General features: G+C 37.3%; 1 protein-coding gene and 1 long non-coding RNA gene across 4 annotated transcripts in view; both read left to right on the top strand.

Moving 5' to 3' along the window:
• Positions 1-15007, top strand: part of abhd8a (abhydrolase domain containing 8a) — a 37908-nt gene extending 22901 nt beyond the window's left edge. For 2 of the 3 annotated variants that reach the window (XM_087241491.1, XM_087241492.1), the window contains exons 2-5: positions 698-1465; positions 4565-4735; positions 7611-7827; positions 11840-15007. In XM_087241491.1, coding sequence (XP_087097617.1) covers positions 714-1465; positions 4565-4735; positions 7611-7827; positions 11840-12058 — 1359 coding nt within the window. In that variant the 5' untranslated portion in view covers positions 698-713 and the 3' untranslated portion in view covers positions 12059-15007. Of the gene's footprint in view, positions 1-697; positions 1466-4564; positions 4736-7610; positions 7828-10856; positions 10965-11839 lie in introns of those variants that run through there. The other variant, XM_087241493.1, reaches the window with a different exon arrangement.
• The window catches only part of LOC147846549 (uncharacterized), a 1651758-nt gene that overhangs the window by 653806 nt on the left and 981237 nt on the right, over positions 1-16715 (top strand). The gene's annotated exons all lie outside the window — the stretch shown is intronic.

Below are 16715 nucleotides of genomic sequence, written 5' to 3'. Positions count from 1 at the left end.
AACTAAATAATGTAAATAAATTAGAATATATCACAGCATTAATAATTGGATTCAAAAAGCTTCCTCAAGAATAAAATGATTAATAAAAAATAATTTGTCTAATAAATAAATATACCAAAATGAATAAATAATAAATGAAAATGTAAATAAGTATACAAAGATAAATAAGTAATAAATAAAGATGTAAATAAAAAATAAAACAAATATACAAACAATAATAAATAAAACAAATACATAAAATAATAAATAAATGATATACAAAATAAATAAAGTAAAATATATAGAAAAGCACAAATAAATGGGGGAAAAAAAATCACAAAATAAACAAAACTGCTAATTTACGCATAGTGTTTGCAGCATAGAACATTAAAGATGCTGAAACTGTGGAACCTTTGGCAATTCATATAATGTAAGTCAATGGTCACCCTTTTTTATTTTTAGATTAAAAATAAACACATTCAATCAAGTCCAAATCAATCCCCAGGGCTCCGTCTGATACACTGAGCTCTGAAGCATAATGATCCAGTCTGTACTTTGGTCAACTTTTAACCAAAATTACTGCACTTGACCCTTGATTTAAGTTAAGTCTGCAGAGAGTTGCCTTACAATTTTAAGTCGAGTTGCTTTATTTTACAGTGAGGTTTAAGAGCAAATGACTGCAATTTGAATAATCCAATATTTATTTTTCCATCTCCAGGTATAGACCCTCAGTCATGTTGACCAGCATCACCGAGAGCATCTTCTGCTGTCTGTGGGGAAAGACCAGCAGTGTGGTTCTCCCGGTCCAATCCTCCGATGGCAAACCCTCCGACGGCTTCCAGTTTGTGGAGGTAAAACCGGGTCGTGTGCTTCGTGTGCGCCACATCCTTCCAGAACGTCCTGCGCCCACAGAAACTCAGCCCGAACCAGGACCCAACATCCACTGCAAACGCAAGATCACAGTATATCGCAACGGACAGTTGGTGATCGAGAACCTGGGCGACGTTCTTCATTCGGAAATCCTCCAGTGCCAGAATGGAGATGTGGAACCATGCAGTACTGTAGAGGTGGAGCTGTCGGATTACACAACCGCACCATCGTCTCCAGATCCCAAAACTAATCCGCCTCTGCCTGTGTCCGACCAGCAGAAACCGGCTCCGCCACCACGCCGCAGACGCCGCAGACCCAAACGCAGAGTGCTGATCGACACTGAACGCAGCATTAGCAGCTGTAAAGGCACGCATTCGGACGTGGCGCTGTTTTTTATTCACGGCGTCGGCGGGTCGTTGGACATTTGGGGCAGTCAGCTGGATTTCTTCTCGCGGTTGGGATATGAGGTCATAGCTCCGGATTTGGCAGGACATGGTGCGAGCACTGCGCCTCAGATTGCTGCTGCCTACACATTTTACGCCCTCGCAGAGGATCTGCGCGCAATATTCAAGAGATACGCCAGGAAACGCAACATCCTCATCGGTCACTCATACGGGTAAACACTTCAGCTCAATTAAATCAATTTAGCTCAAATGAAATCAAAACTATAGTGACTTTGTTAGCTACCATTGCTAGTTTTGTGGTGAACAATTCCTCTGTGCATGTCATTATGAAAAAAACATTGTTTGCCTAATATAAAATTGAAATCTAATAATGATGTTGGTCTGAGGCATTGGGCGTGGCTAACATACTTAACCACGCCCCTGCAGCTGTCAGTTTTGACAACAAACAGAAATGGTGAGCAGGAGGAGTCTGTAAGGTTGTAATCCGCTTGTTAAGTGTGACGTCACGCGAAGCGGCTTCCGGGTCCAAGCGCTCTATTCAACTGAATGGGGAGACTCATAAAATGGTAATAATAAACGTTTACAAAGCGATTTAATACTTTCGAAAATCACGATCCCAGTATATATGTCCATGCCTAATATCCGATGGCCAGAAAGTCATACATTTTTTTATAAATTGTAAAATTTTTGGTATTTGTTATGCAGCAAGCCCAGAGATTGTTGTGTACACTATGACTTTATGTAAAATTAACTTTAATGTGTGATAGGAACAAAACGTGATCATAAACGAATGATTTCTCCACTCTTGGACCCGGAAACAGTATTACATACGTCACAAACACGTTACCACTTAACAAGTGGATGACTCTCCCCAAACACTTTCCAGATCTTTCTGAATGAAATGCCTTCTTTACTACATCCAATCAGCTCGCAGTAGAAAAACAAGCCACGCCCAATGCTTTCTCATTTAATATTCCTTTTCTCTAAGACCTACACTACAATATGAAAAAAAAAAACTGTCACAGTTTTCGATTCATGTGGACTTTGTTGGGCTGGGGATGTTTTCATCCATTCTGTGGTGATTTTGAGTCTTAATTTGGCCACCATGTTCTCTGTGTTTTAGAAAATGGAATGATTTTTGATGACAAATTTTATTTTGACCCATATTTTAGGAAAATGCTTTAAAAAAAAACTAAAAATAATTAACAATACACTCTGGGCAAATTGACTTTACTTTTGTTTTGTTAGTGGCTGTTTTTGCCCCATAGATTTTTTTGATTGCAAAGCCATGACAGCATATAATCATGCATACTTGATTGTTAGTGGTTTCCCCTATTGGAAAGAGGTACAGTTTGTCATTTTTACTGTTTACCATGAGTTGCAGTACAAAAAAGCTTTATTTCTGGCTTAAAAAGATATGGTTATATGGTTTATAGTGTGTGTGTGTGTGTGTGTGTGTGTGTGTGTGTGTGTGTGTGTGTGTGTGTGTGTGTGTGACTTGTGTACACATACCTTGATATGTTTGAGAAAATAAAAATAAGCCTCTCAGCCTCAGAGTGAAGTTTCATAAACTCATTTCGAGAGGATCACGTGTTATGATTGATCACGGCTGGTCCCACATCACAATCAATGTTAAAACCAATCAGGTGAATCCTAGCCCTCAGTAAATACCCCATTTTGTTTGTTAAAGAACCCCCCCCCCATCCTCCTTTACCAAGGGGAGCTCTCGGGAACTGTCTATGCTATATAACCAGGCGGTTTCTCCGAGCTTAGGGTTCTCTCCCGGGACAGCATGTCAAACCTGCAATCAGGTAATAGCTAAGTGTGAACTCTTGAAACATGTATTTATGCACACACACCATAATCTGCTGTTTTACACCACAGAACTTCACATTAAAAGACATTTTTTTTTTTTTTGCACAGGTCTATCTAAAGGTTAATGCTGCCAACTGATGATCAACAGTGAAGATGTAAAATTGTACCTCTTCCCAACAGGGACAACCACCAACAATCAAGAACGCGTGATCATATGCTGTCATGGCTGTACAATCAAAGAATGTCAATGGGGTGAAAACAGCCCCCAACATAATAAAAATGTAGTCAATTTCCCCAGTGTGTATTGTTGAATTTTTGAAATATTTCAAAGCATTTTTGCAAAATATGTGCCAAAATAAGACTAGTCACCAAAAATCATTCCATTAGCTGAAACCCAGAGAAAGTTGTGGCCAAATAAAGACTTAAAATCACTGGATAAAACATCCCTAAAATCACAAGGGAGAAAACATGCTTAAACTGGAAGCTGTGACGTTTTTTTTTTTTTGTTTTTTTCATATCGTGATGCAGTTCCTAGAGAAACTGAATATTAAATGAGAAAATAGTGGGCGGGGCTATTTTTCTACTGCGAGCTGATTGGCTGTAGTTAAGTAGGCATTTCATTCTGAAAGATCTGGAAAAGGGTTTGTGGAGACTTATTACAATCTAACAGACTCCTCCTCTTCCTCCTAATTGAAGTCAATGGGGCAAAAACAGCCTCTAACATAACAAAAGGGTAGTCAATATGCACAGAAGTATTGTTGAGTTCATGAAAATTCCCAATTTCTTTTTTTTAAATATATATCAAAATACGATTTGTCACCAAAAATCAAGCCAGAGTGGTAAAAAAAAACATCCTCAACAGCACACAAGGGTGAAAACATCTATGAATCGAAAGCTGCAATATTTTTTCATATTGTGATGCAGTTCCTAGAGAAACTGAATATTAAATGAGAAAGTAGTGGGCGTGGCTTGTTTTTTTCTACTGCGAGCTGATTGGATGTATTAAAGTAGGCATGTCATTCTGAAAGATCTGGAAAAGGGTTTAGGGAGAGTTAATACAGCCTAACAGACTCCTCCTCTTCCTCTTAATGGAAGTCATTGGGGCAAAAACAGCCACTAACATAACAAAAGGGAAGTCAATATGCACAGAAGTATTTTTATGAACATTTCCAAAGTATTTTCTGCAAATATGTCAAAAAAAGATTTGTCAGCAAAAATAATTCCATTTGCTAAAACACAGAGGAAGCTGTGGCCAAATTAAGCCTCAAAATCACCATAAAAAAGGGGATGAAAACATCCTCAACAGCATGCAAGGCTTAACTACAACAAAAGTCCTACATATGTTCATACGTTTTTAAAATGAAAGAATTTAAAATGTTAAAACCTTTCAAGGATTTAAGATGCTGATGACTATTAAATAAATGAGTCATAACAGTCTTGTGAAAAGGGTTCATTACTGTTGATGCTGTTTAACACACTCTCTTGTTCCTTTGAAGGGTGTCGTTCTGTACGTTTCTGGCACACGAGTATCCGGAGCAGGTGCATAAAGTGGTGATGATCAACGGTGGCGGTCCGACAGCTCTGGAGCCCAGTCTGTGCTCCATCTTCCAGCTGCCCTCCTGTGTCCTGCACTGCCTGTCGCCCTGCCTCGCCTGGAGCTTCCTCAAGTAAGACTTAATAACACACCTACTCTGATGACTCCTGCAAAAATAACACATTATTTGTTATTATATACAGATGAAGTCAAAATTATTAGATCAAATTTTTCCGAAATGATGTTTAACCGAGTAAGGAATTTTTCACAGTATTTCCTATAATATTTTTTCTTCTAGAGAAAATGATTTTTTGATTTATTTTGGCTAGCATTGTTAAATATATTTAAACCATTTTAAAGTCAATATTATTAGCACCCTAAAGCAATACATTTTTCCAATAGTCTACAGCAGAGGTTCCCAACCTTAGCCTTAGACACCCCTTTTTCCCCCGGAAAATATTGTAAGGCCCCCCTCCACATTTAATGATATTATCGCTCTTATACGTTTGCAGTAATGATGACAAAAAATGTTGTTTTCAAACAAACGGTATGTTTTATATCTATTTATTTCTATATCTAGATATGTTTATGCACAAATAAGAGCCTAATATTTCCCAGTGATGGGTTGCAGCTGGAAGGGCATCCGCTGCGTAAAATATGTGGTGGATAAGTTGGCGGTTCATTCCGCTGTGGCGGCCCCGGTTTAATAAAGGGACTAAGCCGAAACGAAAATGAATTAATAATAGCCTAATGTAAAATATAAAATCAAAACATCAGTAGGCCATTTGTAATTGAAAACGTAAAACTTTGCCCTTTAAATTGACCCTAATTGAAATTCACACAGGTTTATGAGGGAAAAAAAATAATATAGGCTATTACAGTTTACTACTTGCATGTTATTTGTTATGCTCTATCAATTAGTGTGAGGATTGCTGCGAGGCGAATCAGTGAGACTCTGTCTTTTTTGTGGAGGACGAATTACATATTTGCCCATTTTTGGTCAGCCAAGGCAGTGGTCCTCACCCTTTTTTATCACCACGTACCGGTCAACGCTTGACAATTTTACTGCGGGAGGTTGGGGGTATTTCGTAGGTTGCTATGCGACCATCAACCGTTTTCTCAGTGGATGACGAACTGACAAGACATTAGCCCCTTTCACACATACAGACCTTTCCGAAAAATTACCGGTAATTTTCCGGAAAGGTCTGTATGTGTGAAAGGGGTGTGTATGTGTGAACAGGTCCTTTTTGAAAATACCGGTAAATTCGTTCTGGCTATTTTCCGGAAAGAGAAGTTGTAACATTACCGGCAATTTGCCGGAATGCAGCGCTGTTTAAATGCAGAAGGAAGATTGCCGGAAAGAGCGCGTGCTCGTCTAGAACGTGCTGACGTGAGACGCCTGCTTTAGCCAATCAGAACAGTCAGACCCATTCAAGTCCGCGCGGTTTTTGAGAATAAAAGCCCTTGAATATTTTACCAGACATATTTAGCTGCTAGATGTTAGTCAGATAACATTTATATGTTCATCTTAATGCCAACCGTGTAAATAATTATCGATAAGATGCTTATGATAAGCCGTTGTTTGTTCACCTTCAAGCTTTGCGTGTGCCTGTGAAACAGCCCGTGAGCGCCAGCACACACACATTTCATGTACAAATCGACATGCGAAAGTGATTTGCTATGTGTGTTCACCGGAGTTGTTCACAACACTGATCCATCCACAGAGTTTGTAATTTAGTTAAATGTTTACAAATACAAGCGCAGCCGTTTAGAGCTCATTTCTGGTTAATGACGTCAGAATTTACCGCTATTTTGGAATGGATGTGTGAATACTCTTTTCTGGAAAAATTCCGTAACGTCCTCGTTTGTGTGAACAGCGCTTTTTTGAATTTACCGGTAAAGTCATTCAGGAAATTTTCCATATATTTATCGTTATCACTGTGAAAGGGGCTATTGCTGTGACTCTCTGATACAAGTTTTATTCATGGAGAAAAGTACAAAGGGCTGCAGTGTTTGTGTGTCCTAGGTTTGTCTGAGAAAATGAGTCTTACCCTAATGTGAATATTCCATACAAGCTGAAGCTGATCGGTCATTTCTTGTCACATGACTCGCGGTGCGCTTTTGGCCCAGGGTTCATTGGTGCGAGCGTGTCATGCCGCTTGTGCGCGCAAGCCGTGCACCTCCATTGGAAACAACTTGTGCAAACTCTAGAAATAAGCAATATGCAAACGCCCCCTAAAAGGCCGCCATCATTTGCAATCTCCATCAGTTGATCTTCTTGCACAGCCATGGTGGATTCACCTGATTTGTTGACAAATGGGTTGCAGATCCATTCCTTAGCAATTCGCGGGTAGTTCACTGGGCCTTTTTCCCTTAACAAAGAAACTTTCCAAAGACGTCTGTTTCTTACTCATTTTGCTGCTTGTGGGTTAAATTTGGGTGCTCCAGTGACCAAGGCATAATCGAGAGAATACAGTCATTTTTCAAAATAAAAGACTTTTCAAAATAAAAGGTCGTTCAGACTCAGATAATAAATAAAACGGAAATAATTAATGATTTCTTGTGCGGTCCGGTACCAATTGATCCACGGACCACTGAGCTAGGGGATAATAAACTAAGACAACATAATCATTCTCCTAATTGTCCACTGCTAAGATTTTTTTTTTTTAATATGACGCGACCCCCCACAAAGCTCGCTGAGGCCTCCTTGTGGACCGCGACCCTCCTGTTGGGCACTGCTGGTCTACAGAACAAGCCATCAATAAACAATGCCTTGCCTAATTACTCTAACCTGCCTAATTAACCTAGTTAAGCCTTTAAATGTCACTTTAAGCTAGCATCTTGAAAAATATATAGTCAAATACTTTGTACTGTCATCATGACAAAGATAAAATAAATCAGTTATTAGAGATGAGTTATTAAAACTATTATGTTTAGAAATGTGTTGAAAAGGTTTCCATTGGAGAACAAATAAACAAACGTGTCTTCTCTTCTGTTTATCCCCCCAGGGCTGGTTTCGCCAGGCAGGGAGCGAAAGAAAAGCAGCTTCTGAAGGAAGGAAATGCCTTTAACGTGTCTCCATTTGTGCTGCGAGCGATGATGAGCGGTCAGTACTGGCCGGAGGGCGACGAGGTTTATCATGCTGAGCTCACCGTCCCCATACTGCTGGTGCACGGCATGTATGACAAGTTTGTGCCAATCGACGAGGATCAGCGCATGGCAGAGGTTTGCTCACATTTTCACTGAGCACATTAGAATCTGTAAAAATCCTTGCTTTTTGTTTCTGTGTTTTCTGTTTATCAGTATTGCTCCATAGTTTTACACTGTCACCTTATTATGCTATTGCCCGTATTATACCTCATTCACACTAGCAGCGACTTTGTAGCTGCCTGTCGCTCTGGGTGGTAATTGAAATCATTAGTGGGCGTTCCCACCTTGAGGTTGCTTTGGTAACGTTTATGGTGATATTTACGGAGAGCGAATGAGTTTACATGCCGCAGAAAGTAAACGTTGTTCAGAGAAAACACTAAATATAGACAAGGCGAGTTTATTTCTATAGCACATTTTATACACAATTGTTATTCGAAGTGCTTTACATAAACAAGAAGAAAAGAAAAAAAAAACAATTATAAAAAAGATAAAAACGGATTCAAATGTGTCAAACAGGTTATAAAAGAATGAAAAAGAAAAGAAAGACATAATAGTGTGATCTGTGGGACGTAGCACAGTGCTCATTCAGTAAAGGCACAGCTAAACAGATGCGTTTTCAGTCTTGATTTGAATGTCCCCAAGGTTGGAGCACATCTGATTTTTTTTGGAAGCTGATTCCTGCAGTAGGGGGCGCTGTTAGTAGCTGAAGGCAGATTCACCCTGCTTTGACTGAACTCTTGGAATTTCCAGTTTATATGATCCTAAAGATCTGAGTGATCTGTTTGGTTTGTATTCAGTGAGCATATATTTAATGTAGTGAAGTCCTAGGTCATTTAGTACGGAGACCCGGAAGAGACGAGACGGTGGAGAAAAAAAATGGGTGGAAGAAAAAAAAACAGAGTGATAGGTAAACATATTTTTGAAAGTTTTTGCGTTCCCTCGCAAAGTTGTTTTGTGTTATCTCGCAAATATGTTTTTTTTTCGAAGTTTCGGCAAACATTTCACTTCCAGATCAGCTGTACACGCCATTTAAAGAGCAGCTAAAGTGCAGAACAATTTGGGATTTGGGTGTGTTTAAACAGACAAATACACTTAATATATAAACATGCCGGACGTCCTGTGTGTTTTATTTCAAACACAACTAATTTCCTCTTAAATGAGCACAAACGGTTAAAGTATGCTTTTGTTATTTTTCAGTGGTAAGTGACAGATCGGTTATCAAACAAAACAAAACAAGAGATTCATTTGCTGCTCTTCAATTGTTTTTTGATAACAGAGGTGTCACTTTAAATGGCGTGTACAGCTGGGATCTGGGATCAGTTTATCATACTAATAATAATAATTATAACCGGTTATTATGTACTGACATTATTTATCTCATAATTCTTCCTCTCTTCTCGGCTGTTTTACAGCGATACTTAAAGATTTTGTCTGAAATAGTAGGTCTGTACAAATCTTTATGACCTGTGATCAGGGCCGGCGCTCCCATAGAGGCGACCTAGGCAGCCACCTAGGGTGGCAGAATAGAGAGGGCGGCGTCCCCGAAACTACCCTCGCCACCCGCGCCCTCATCCGCGTCTAGGATGGCAGAATAGAGAGAGCGGCTTCCCGAAACTATCCTCGCCACCCGCGCCCACAATTATATCCACGTCTAGGGTGGCAGAATATAGAGAGCGGCTTCCCCGAAACTACCCTCGCCACCCGCGCCTCAGTTATATCCGCGTCTATCGCAGCAGAATAGAGAGGGTGGCGTCCCCTAAACTACCCTCACCACCCGCGCCTCAGTTATAGCCGCCTCTAGGGCGGCAGAATATACCGCCTGAACCTGTCTGACTTCGACACAACTTCGGCTGATTGGATAAGCTGATTGCCTTTCTAATATTATCGATTTTATCAGAACCAGAGAGTGGGACCATAAAATGAAATTCATTCTTTTGTTTCTGGGATAAAATGTAAGTAGATGATTGTGAGATTGAGCTGTAGTCTTGCAGACTGCAGTTAGTGATTGTGTACAGTGTGATGCGTCTCTCACTCATCATAATGACTCTCCTCTTCAACAAACACACAGCTCTGTGTCTGTGCTGCATTACGTGTGTGTGTTCTTCAGTCAAACACTGCCGTCTCTGTGCACTGCTGGACTTCCAGGGACAGTCACAACACTGCTAAAACACACCTCAGATCTGCTTCTGCAAAACAGCAATAGTTTACAATGTGCAGTAACTTTTTGTTAGAAAAAAAAGCTTTAAAAGATACCAAAACTTAAATATTTTACATGATGATTCATTCAAATAATAAAACAACTATTACTATAGAAAATTAATATAGAGTTCTTTATTTAATGTAAAGTAATATTATATAAAAATGGAAAATGGTTTTAATGTTATTTTGTTTATTTTTTTATTTTATATTATAGTATATATATATATATATATATATATATTTTTTAAGATATTTGAATATTATATATTTATTTATATTAAATATGTAATATTAAACAAAATATTTTGTTTATATATATATATATATATATAGTTAAGTTATGTTTCTGAAAGAAACTTATAAATAAAATGTAAAAATTATGTAATTAAATGCATGTTAAAATATCAAATTAATAAATAACTTTATATATTAAATGTAACATAAGATAACTTTAAAATATACCTTTTACTTGCTTTATATTTATTTTCCTTTAATTTGTGGATAATCTGGATTGTAAACCAATACATATACTCTATATTTGCTCTGTATACATTAAGAATTAAGGCAATTTATTTATTGTTAATTACTATATTTTATTTTCTTGTTCAACTAAACCCATAAAGGAAATAACAAAATTTATAATGTGAAAACAGAAAGAAAAATACATCATAAAATATATTGTAGCACAATTTTAATTTTAAATATTTAAATATTTAGTTTTTGATTCATAATATATTTTCAATTTTCATTTGAACAAAAATGTATTATATATTAAGCTTTTGATACATATATACAATACTCAGTTTAAGTCAGAATTACCCCCCCCCCATAATAATATAATATAAATATGTAATAAAATATAAAAATACAATACTCTATTAAGAAATAAATTGTTTGTATTTGAGATCCTCCTGTTTGCGTTTCTATTTTCGGTTCCTAAAATATGCATTTTCATAAATAGTACAGCAATTTTCCTCTAAAAGAAATGTCCATTATATATTAATCTTTTGTTTTATAATATACAGTGGGGAAAATAAGTATTTAACACGTCACCATTTTTCTCAGAAAATATATTTCTAAAGGTGCTGTTGACTTGAAATTTTCATATATGCAAAAAAAAAAAAAAAAAACTAATTAGTTTACAAATAAAGTTATGCGTGATATAATTAAATGACTCAGGGAAAACGTATTGAACACATGAAGAAAGGGAGATGCAGAAAGACATGGAAAGCCCAGACAGCAGCTGAAATCTCAGTAGCTCTTCAGCAACCCTCTGCCCTTTCTCAGTGTAAATAAATATCAGCTGCTTCAGTCCAACATCTACATTAGCAAGAGGATGAAGATGAAACCAGGGTGGACATTTCAGCAAGACAATGATCCAAAACACAGGAGACTCTCAAATGCTTTCAGAGAAAGAAAAGCAAGCTTTAGAATGGCCTAGCCTGACTCGAATAAATATAAAATACAATTTACAGCTCAGATTTGCTAGATAAGACTCACAGAAGCATGAAGATTTTGACTCTGTTGAAGTCACACCTGAGCAATGCATGTGACTTCATTCTCCATACGAGAGGCGTCTTTAAGGTGCAGCACCAAAAAAGCCTTTTATATAAAGTATTAAATACATTTCAGTAGATAATAGTTTCTCCTTCTGTCATTTCATTGTTATTACACAATTCTTTTTCAGATTGTTTTAGTTTAGTTTCATTTTTATGTTTGTGTTGTTTGGGTTTTTACCAAAATCTGCTTTAATTCCAAGTCAATAGCTCCTTTAGAAATATTATTCCCAGGAAAAAAACAACATGTTCAATGAAATATTTCAAATACATATCATTTTTGACTATTAATCGTACAAAATAAAACTTAAAATACCTTATTATGATTTCAGATCCTCCTGTTTGCGTTCCTGAAAGTGATCGAGGAGGGCAGCCACATGGTAATGATGGAGTGTCCTGAAACCGTGAACACACTCCTACACGAGTTCTTCCTCTGGGAGCCCGACATCTCCAAAAAAGAAACCACTAAAAAGATCACAGCGGACCACAACACAGCCGACGACACCACAGCCGTCCAGACTCTCAAAATCAACAAACCCTTAAACAAGTAACCTGAAGATCGACCACTTTTTGGGGTTTTACAATTCAGAAAGCTGAAGCTTGGCTGAGAGAGCTGGTTTTTGGTCAGAAAGGCGCAGCAGGAGTCCAGACGGCTCAGAAAGCGTTCTCTGCGTGAGAATTAGCGATGAGGAAAAACAAGCAATGATGGTGGTTCATGCATCAACTACGCCTTCGTTTCTCGATGCTACCTTTGGACTAATGCCTTTCCTTCTTGTGCTGTTCAGACTCTCCGTCCAGAGGAGCGAATCGAGATGAGATTGAACTACGTGAGGAAGAGAGAACACGCACTGAGGTTACTTTCAAAAATACATGATCATACGTATGTGTGTGTCGATTCAACAGGAGATGGCATGGTATATACTGTAGTATGACAAAATTATTTAACCTTCTGTGAAATTTGTATTCTTTTTTTACACACAACCCTCCTGTGAACTTCTTTTTCAATTATTTCCCAAATGATGTTTAACGGAGCAAGGAAATTTTCACAGTATTTCCTATAATATTTTTTCTTCTGGAGAAAGACCTATTTGTTTTATTTCGGCTAGAATGAAAGCAGTTTTATTTATTTTTAAAACCATTTTAAGGTCAATATTATTAGCCCCCTTAACCTATATTTGTTTTTTCGATTGTCTACCACTGTTATACAATGACTTGCCTAGTTACCCTAACCTAGTTAAGCCTTTAAATGTCACTTTAAGGTAAATACTAGTATCTCTAAAAATATCTAGTCAAATATTATGCACTGTCATCATGGCAAAAATAAATTAAATTAGTTATTAAAACTATTATGTTTATAAGTGAAAAAATATACAAGGGGGGCGAATAATTCAATTATTAGTATATTGTCCAAGTGCTGTTAACAGATAATAAATTAATCTGAACTTTATTTGACATTATTTAAGAAAGTTTACAAAAAAAGTGTCGGTAATCGACTACTTTGAGTTACAATTCATGCTATTCACTAGTGGCTTATTACCTGCCTCATATTGCTATATTAACTGTTTATTAGTAGCTATAAAGTATGATGTTATTCTACATCCCAATTCCTACCCAACACTTAAACCAAACCTTATTACAGTAACCAGGCCCGGATTGGCTAATCGGGAGGACCGGGAGAATTCCCGGTGGGCCGGTCCGTTTTTTGGCCATGGGGGCCGGTGACCCTGGCTCCAGAATCTGTTGCTCTCAGCAGTCACACTTTTTAAATTAATTTATTTACTTACTTGACTACAGTCTTCTTATTCATTATTTTACCGCAGCTCTGCTCTTTTTATATATAACCAGCCTGCAGGTTAATGATGATATTACTCAGATGAAAAATTTCTTCATATACAACTGTTGTGGTTCAGTGGTTAGCACGTTACATTATGACGCCGCCGACCCGGGTTTGATCCTCGTCTGAGTATGTTTTCTTTTTTTTATTTTTATTGTTAAGACATATAATACTGTTAGGGTTTTTGAACATTAAAAGTTCTAAAGCAGCTGTTTTCTCAAAAAAAATAAAAATAAAGACGTGATAGTGTAATTAGAAACTGAATTGGAAATGACCTTATTTTAATATAGTCAGTCGTGAACTGAGGTGGGCCGGTCTGAGGCTTGAAACTCCAGGGCTGAAAAAGAGTCCCACTCCGGCCCTGACAGTAACTGTTAACAAGCAGTTTATTGAGCTAATAGTCTTTTACATGGTTTCCGCTACACTCATTCTTCCATGGCGGGGCGTCACGCCAAAAGTGATCCCGCCATAGCTACATTACAGCTTTTAATTCAAAATATTCAGTCGTGGGTTTTTTTAATAGCGGATGATAATCACACCAAACGTATTAAAGGTAAGGGAATTATAACAGCGTGAACCTTTCTGTAACTGTAGTAGTGCTGTGCGCTGTTTGTTTAACCCTTTAAGGTTACGTGCTGACTGACTGGCTGACTGACAGAGGCTAGCAAACTCGACATATAGCCGCTTCACTTCAGGACTTCAGGACGCATTAATACCGCTCTGTAGGTCTATTAGAGACATCTATAAATATTCCTAGCAAATCTAATAAATGTTGGAGACATACTCGTTACATAAACGCACTAAATCGCACTTCAGCAGTGTTTATTTGAGAGCGCACAAGAAGATCTGCGATTGAGCAGCGTATATTTGAGGGGGCGTGCAAGACGTTTTGTGGACGAGCAGATAAAATCGGAAGCAAAGAGATTCGCATGCTCGTAGGGTATTACATAAATACGATCTCGACTTGTAATACTGACCACACAACATTTGTTTATGAAATAACACCACAGGTAGTTAGTAGATCTGTGTTAAAAAGGCCTGCCGCCACAGCTGGAACAAATCCTAGAGGAAATACTGTTATATATTATTCTTATAAATAGTTAATTGTTTTTAATAGCATGAATTGGGACTTAAAATTAAGTGTTAGACCTTAAAGTAAAACTAAAAAAAAAAATCCTTATCAAAAATAATTAAAAAACACAAATGCCTAGGCTTATTTATATCATGATCAGCTCTGTTGAAAATACAGAAGAGCTGATGTGTAAAGCAAGAGTAAAAATAATTGTATACAATACAAATGCACAATTCAAATCACAATAAAAACGCCATAATCCATCATACAAACTAACTAGAATCATCAAACAACCACCTTTTAAAAAAATTCCCCAAGTCTTTTATTGCTTTAAATGATTTTGGTAATTTATTCTACATAATTGCACTGGTACTGTATATAAAAACATTCATTCATTCATTCATTCATTCTTCCTTCACATTAGTCCCTTTATTTATCAGGGGTTGCCACAGCGGAATGAACCGCCAACTATTCCAGCATATGTTTTACGCAGCGGATGCCCTTCCAGCTGCATCCCACCCATACACTCTCACATTCACACACACACACACACACACACACACACACACACACACACACACACACACACACACACACACACACACACACACACACACACACACACACACACACACTACGGTCAATTACCTTCATCCACACCTACAGTATAGTGCATGTGTTTGGACTGTAGGGTAAACCAGAGCACCCGGAGGAAACCCACACCAACAATGGGGTGAACATTCAAGCTCCACACAGAAAATCCAACTGACCCAGCCGGGACTCAAACCAGTGACCTTTGTGCTGTGAGGCGACAGTGCTAACAATTCCACCCCATAGTATTTGTTATATATGTATATACCATAAATAACTTGGAGTCTCTCCATTTGCAAATACTTTATTAAAAAGCTTGGAGAAAAAACACATTATTTAATTTTTTTTTTTTGCGCCATACCCAATTAAAAAAACACACACACAAACACTCACCGTTGACATTCCCAAAATCTCTATGAATTAATATTCCCTATTATATGTTTTTCTTTTTATGAAGATTCAAATGATTTGTTTTAGATTGGATGAAAGAAAATCTTTTTATTTACAGCACTGTCACCTCACAGCAAGAAGGTCGCTGGTTCGAGACCCGACCAGTTGGCATTTCTGTGTGGAGTTTGCATGTTCTCCCTGTGTTGGTGTTGATGCGAGTTTCCTCCGGGTCCTCCAGTTTCCCCCATAGTCCAAACACATGAGTTATATTTGAATTGAATAAACTAAATTGGCCATAGTGAATGAGGGTGCATGGGTGTTTCCTAGTACTAGGTTGCAGCTGGAAGGAAATCCCCTGTGTAAAACATATGTTGGATAAGTTGGCGGTTTAAGCCGAAGGCAAATGAACAAATTAATGAAACATTTTTTTTTATCTGCTATGGTCAATATTATTAACCCCCTTAAGTAGTATATTTAAAAAAAAATTGTCTACAGAACAAACCACTGTTGTCCAATGACTTGCCTAATTACTCTAACTTTAACCCTTTACATTTCACTTTAATTTAAATACTAATATCTTGCAAAATAATATGTACTCTAATGCCATCATGGCAAAGACAAAATAAATTAGATATTTAAACTATCATGTTCAAAAATATGTAAAATAAATAAATAAATAAATAATCTGTTAAACAGCACTTGGGGAAATGTTTGAAAAATTATGAATTTCACAGGAGGGCTAATATTTTTGTCTTCTACTGTACACTCAGAACGATTGTGATTTCAAGTGAATAATACACAGGGATTGATGCTGGGTTGCATTCACGCTGATTTACTGGTACTGTTAACTGGTTCTGACATTTATTAACTGGTACTAACATTGAAATCAACACATTTAACATGTATAAACCCAAAGCAGTGTTTAAATAACGCAAACGCAGAATCAGATGTATGAAACACTGCTTTGCTAAAGCAAGACACTGCAGGCAAAAAACAATGCAGAGGGCAATTTCAGATTTTTTGCTTTTGATAAAGTATTTAAAGTCTGTAATCTTAAGAAAATATCTGAAATTCACTTGTGTTTCCTTTGTCACGCTAGATTTCAGTTACGATACACATTTTATAGTCTGCTTCTTTCGTTGATTTTTTTTCACCCATACTGAACCAGAGAAAATAAGTATTAAACACGTCATGTTTTTTTTTCCTGGGCATAATATTTCTAAAGGAGCTGCTGAAGCAGATTGTGTTAAAAACCCAAACAACACAAACATAAGAATAAAATACATGTGTACAGTATGCTAATCAGCCCATATTTAAAACA

This window comes from Danio rerio, chromosome 2 (genome assembly GCF_052040795.2).
Source record: "Danio rerio strain M-AB ecotype USA chromosome 2, GRCz13ab, whole genome shotgun sequence".
Classification (NCBI taxonomy): Eukaryota; Metazoa; Chordata; class Actinopteri; order Cypriniformes; family Danionidae; genus Danio; species Danio rerio.
Note: the sequence above shows the minus strand (reverse complement) of the source record. Positions and strands in the feature narration are given on the sequence as shown.